The 6,000-nt window shown below is 35.3% G+C and overlaps 1 protein-coding gene across 1 annotated transcript; it reads right to left on the bottom strand.

Moving 5' to 3' along the window:
- Positions 1–220: 220 nt before the first annotated feature.
- Positions 221–1,824, bottom strand: LOC143543138 (thylakoid lumenal 15 kDa protein 1, chloroplastic-like; the record flags this gene model as incomplete). The annotated part of the gene is made up of 6 exons (XM_077035529.1): positions 221–510; positions 586–646; positions 726–807; positions 882–943; positions 1,561–1,633; positions 1,705–1,824. Coding segments are annotated over 6 exons (450 nt in total), but the record flags the coding sequence as incomplete, so codon positions are not given.
- Positions 1,825–6,000: the final 4,176 nt, after the last annotated feature.

The raw sequence follows: 6,000 nt of genomic DNA, 5'->3' as shown, positions 1-6,000 counted from the left end.
ATATCTTTAGTGGAAGTTTTATTTTGATTACTAATGAATTTAACACCAAAATATGACTAGTCCTAAACGTGTGGTATCCGATCCGTATTTACTACTTGTCATTTATTATTTTCTAAAGTTGATATTTAAGCTCCCACCAGAATTTATATAAAGCTACACAATACATAAAACGAGCCGAGCTGAGCTTGAACATAGTCAAGGATCTGATGTGACCAGTGTATTCGAAAAACAAAATGACATTTGATTTATAATTCTTATGATGTAAAGATCAAGCATTGTTAAAAGCAATAGCAATATACTTTTAACATCAAGTCATCAACAGATATGATGATTTTTAATCCAAGCACAATGAGGAAGAACCTTTTGAATATATATTTTAAAAGAATGATATAATTTTTACATAACTCATAACAAGATCTCTCCTAAATAGACATGCAACGGGAGTGCGGTGACAAGGGCTACTTGCAAAACAATGTTTCTCTCGTTTCATTGCCCGTTGTCGGGTTCACCCTAAAATGCAAAAACAGTTCGTCTTAAGAACCCAAAGAAATTAATATAACAAACTCTGGAGGTTCAGTAGATTACCCGTCAGCAATTTTACAAAGATATTCCTTTCGATCTTCTCTTAGAGGGACATCGGTGAAATCTGTACATAATAACAAAGTTCTTTTATGTATATAAAAGTATAAAACTGAATGTGATGATATAACCAAATGACTCTGTACCTGCGCCTGTTATGACCGATCCTCTGAAAGATGTGTTCCCTGTAACAAGTGCACCTTCCAAGTTGGCATTTGTCAAATTCACCTGTAAAATGTTGTGTAAATTATTTGTTATAAAGATCTGTGAAACATTTAATTTATATTCTGAACAATATTAACCTTTGTTATGTTCGCTAAGGAGAAATCCGCGCCTCTCAGATCAGCATCAGAAAGATCAACTCCTGAAATTAAATAAAAGTTACATAAATAACAGGCTCGCGAGCCAACTCATGCTCGATAAGGGAAGCTCAAGCTCAGGCTCGCTTAAGCTAGCTCAGCTTGATTCGAATTTTTAGCGAGCTGGTCTCGAGTAGCTCACGAGTGGCTTGGCTTGTTTACACCCCTGGTCAAAACTCACAAGCCCAAAGTTTTAAGGCCAATTCACTATCCGATTTGGGACCGACCGAGTTCTAAACTGGTTATGAACTAGTCCCGGCTCGCACCTATCAATCAGGCCAAAAACTGGTATTCATTTCTTTTAACCAAAATATTAAGCTTGAGTCACTAGCCTGCCCAAAGTTTTAATATCATTCGCTATCTGGTTTTGGGCCTGACCCGGTCCTAAAAGGGTTATTATCAGGGTCCAGTTCCCAATAAACCTACTGCTCACCAACAATCTTAATGGTAAAATTCTTGCCTAGGCGCCGATTAATCAGCAAATAATGACTATCTGGTCCAAATTGGTCAAAATTGAAAAGCTACATATAAATTCCAATCGCCCGACCAGCGCCTAGCGAGTTAGTTCTACAACACATCCAACAACCATATGTAAATAAAAACATAAAAGAATTAAGAAAACCTGTTAAATCAGCATCAAAGAAGCTTGCTCCAAGTAACTTTGCACCCTTGAAATTAGCTTGTCTCAAAATGGACTGCAATTAAACCTCATCTTCAAATTCTGCAACTAATTAATCTAATACAATTTCAAAACATGCATGATTACCGTTTTAAAATCCTGCTTGATCAAAGTCTTGCCGCTAAAATCCTTTCCAGTAAGATCCTGCCCTCTCGTCACTTCCGAACCATACGGGCCTCCACCCTTGATCAATTCACACACACATGATCAAAGTTGTTATCTAGCCCAATAAACATGCATATTAAGATTCCTTAATGACCAATATTTAATTTGTCTACTGTTATATTTTCGTCGCTTGAAACAGAAATATTTGTGGTTTTTGGACCAATGCCTACGGTTTTTAATCTTTACTGACTACTAAAATAATCTAAAATTTAAAGAAATCGAATTTTAGACTTAAAAAGAATTTCTCAACATTATAGTTTAAATAATAGTTATACATTTCAAATTTTAAATACACGAAATTCTAATGACTAATTTCAATCTCATTAAATACCAAATTCAAAGGCTGTTAATTTCACTTACAGTCAACGTCGAAGTTCGGAAGAGACGGCAGACGGTGGCAGAGAGCAGCGGGGATGAGAGGTGGCGAAGTATGGTACAGTAGGTTTATGCCTCGAGTGTTGGATTTCGATTGATGGAGTAGGCGTTGTGGAGGTGCGATACTGGTGGAGGGGCAATGACCGGTGGCTAGGGTTGAAATTCTGTGAAGGAGAACGATTGTTTATGAAGTTAGAAAATGTTGGGTTAGATCTGCATCGATCAAGAAGAGCACGCACAAATGTTTTAAATAAAATGTCTACGAGAAAACAAACACACTGCAGAAACTCATGTCGACATAGCAAGGCGCAAACAAAAGAGTTCCCGTAAAGTTTTTTTTCCAAAGTAATAATAATAATAATAAAAACACTACCTAAGTAACCAATACTACTTTATATATAAGTGTATGATATTATTAATTTTATGTATCAAATATTATCACAAGAGCTCTTTATATACAGGAGGGATAACAATCTGTTACTATAAATTATGTTAAAACTAATCTCAAAATCTAAATTACATACTAGTTATTTATCCGTGTGTTGCGCAGAAAAATCGATTGGTTGGTGTATGGGTCGGTAAAACCCGAGCATTGAAACCCATACGTTGTTAAAACTTGATCGTTGATAAAATTCAAGCGTTACGAAGCAGTGTCAACGCAATTCGTTAGGTATCGGTTACATTTGTTATGTATATACAATGTTACTTAAACCTGGCATTAAAACAAAATAAATTCGTCAAATTAACTTATAAAAAATAAAAATTTCAAAACAACGGTTACTCGGTTGGTAAAACTCGGGCGTAGGTAAAACTCAAACGTTGAGATGGTGATTGGAAGCGAATTCAGTCGGTTTTGGTCATGTCATTATGTTCCAGAACTAAAACAAAATGAAAATAATATATATATATATATATATATATATATATATAAATTGAGGTGGACCGATCGGGTAGCCTTATTTAGTGAAACTCAAACGTTGGTAGACCTGAGCTTCGTCGGCCCGTGCGTCGAGGTGGGCAACTTCAGTTGGTTTTCGTTACAAAAAAGATATAAAAATTGAGGTTGTCCAATGGGGTGGCCTCAGTCGGTGAAACCTAGATGTTGATAAAACCTGAGCATTTTCAGTCCCAATCATTAAAGCAGTGAGTCTACGCCAGTTCAATGGATCTATGTTACATTAGTTACGGTACCATAACTAAAGAAAAAGAAAACAAATTAGCGTTGCCCAACAATGGGTTGTCACTTGGCCCAACAGAAGACTTGCGGCGCCAACCATGACTTTTACTATATTTATATATAGATGATAATATCGCTAGTATGCCATCTAAGTTATAAATGTAGTACGAAAGACGTTTAACTGGATCTAAATCTCTGAAATAAGTGACGCGGTAGCTCCTTGATGAAAAAGTCAATATATTGATACTGAAAGAAAAATATGAAAAACTCTAGTATATGTGACTCATATTAGCCTTCTCTCGAACAAATGAATGTCAGTCTCCGCATGCCTAGTTTTTTTTATACAACTAGATTTTCGGACCGGGTAGATGGCAAAAACATTGTCACAATAAAAGATAGTGGTATTGTGAGGAGGAATGGGTTCAATCGAAAGATTTCTCAGCCTATTAACCTTATCTACAACACTAGTCACTCTCAATACTTTGCGTTTGCACCGGACCAAGAGATCATGTTGTATGTTGCGCTATTGAGATGACCATGAAAGATTGTCATCCAAGTATACACAGTAAGCGAATGCGGAATATCAGGAGGTTGACAGAGGGTTCATTAGAAAATAGTTCCCGTTCACAAGGACAAAATTTGGACTAAGTAGTGTTAGAGGCCCCTCGAAAATTCATTGATAGTTTCCTTTTTAATCATTTATTACCCTCTCCGTCCCTTTGAAAGTGTCCACATTTCTTTTTTAGTTTGTCACATTACAAATGTCCCTTTTAAAAATTTATTAACTAATTTTCAAAATTACCCTTACACAAATGGAATCATTCAAACTTTAAATTTTGTCTTTTAATATATGTCAATGGCATTATAGACATTTGCTAAGCAAAATATACAATCATTCAAACTTTCTTAAATTTTGTGTTTTTCAAACCATGACACTTGTAAAGGAACGGATGACGTATTTTTCTTTGTTTAGGCTATCTATTGTTTACTTGTCGGTAACTATTGGAAGAATACTCACGAGAAAAATTCATTTTCTACTTTTACTTTTTGCATATATTTATCTATTAATTTATTAAGGGCTACGGATTGATAATAATACCCATACTATAGTGTTTTTGAATATAAACTATTACCACTTGAAACAATATTTTAAAGATTGTTGAAACGAAAGAGAAAGCCAATGGCAAAGGTGGATCACAAAGAAAAAGTAATATTTTTTCAGAACATGACGCACTTAGTGATGTTATTCTTTAAACAATTAGAAGTCAAAGTTTCAAACATAAAATAAACCGCCAACAGTACACATTAGATTTACCTAGTACCTCTTCCTCCTTATATCACTGCCAGACATCGTCCTCTATCTCCAACTACACCCCTGACCCCTATCTTCATGTTGTTAATCTTTTAATGATTTTGTGTACTCGTTCAGCAATGCGGTTTGAGGAGATGTTTACGGCCTATTTGGTGAAAAGTGAAGGATGGGGCTTGAAGAAGAGGTGTGACTTTAAGTTCACGAGGCTCAAGTACGATTTAAATATTTGCACTACGTGAAAATCGACTTTTAGCCACACATGTGGTCTGGGCGATTTGCCACACTTCGGCTTAAATGTGTGGCTGAAAGGTCTTTGACCATTTTTAAAACCTTCCAGAATGTTTTGGCCACACATGTTATTCTTCATGTGACCATTTTATACCTACTCAGGTACTTTTCACCACACTTTGAAAAAAACTGTGACAAAATCTAGCCACATTATAAAAACGTGTGGCAAAATGTGACCTACAGTCATAGTTTGTTTGATCTTTGATACATGTGACAAAAAACACATGCATTAGCCACAAACTGTGATATTTAACTAGCCACATGTTTTAATAGTGTGGTCAAATGTAACGAATGGCTACTGTATTGATAAGAGATGTGTCTAAAAGGTAAAAGATATAGCCACTTATATTACGTTGTGTGGCCTAATGTCACATTTGTTAGCCACATTTTTAATAATGTGGCGAAATATGACGAACAACCATTGTATATATTAGTAATGTGGCTAAAACGCTTAAAATATATGGCCACTTATACGAGGTTGTGTGACCAAAGAGTAGTTTAGTTTTATATGGCTAAAATTCTTTATTTTTCCTAAGTTATTTTTCCTGACTAATAGTGACAACAAAACAACAAATGTGACTATTATTAGTTAATGGCCACACTTTATGCTACATGTGACCATCACATTCACCTCCTCCCAATTACAAACCTAATCCATAAACATCGATTGAAGCTCATTACTCTTCTTCATCACTTTAATTCTTGCTCCAAACTTCATCAACCATCCTACGATCAAATCTAGCGGAGGTTTTCAACATGATTAATTAGAACCCTAGAGATGTCATAAACATGTTAGGGTTTGAGTTTTGTTGAGAGCAGTTGGCTGACAGATTCGTTATCGTTTATTGATTGGTCTGTAACTCGATGTTAAACAACGATTATTGATCGATTCTTGATTTTATGATATAGCATTCTGAGTCTAGTTTCCAGAAAGGTAAATTTTCCAATTTTTGGATTAGTATTGAATACCTTTTCTGATTTTACAAACATATGTCAAAGCTGATTCGGGGAGTTATATTTTAGTCCATTTTTCGGACACCATAACTCCCTAATGACAAACCCAAAC

This window comes from Bidens hawaiensis, unplaced genomic scaffold, assembly GCF_021521415.1.
Source record: "Bidens hawaiensis isolate Kalapana, Puna unplaced genomic scaffold, B.hawaiensis_p1.1 tig00013069_1, whole genome shotgun sequence".
NCBI classification, from domain to species: Eukaryota; Viridiplantae; Streptophyta; class Magnoliopsida; order Asterales; family Asteraceae; genus Bidens; species Bidens hawaiensis.
Note: the sequence above shows the minus strand (reverse complement) of the source record. Positions and strands in the feature narration are given on the sequence as shown.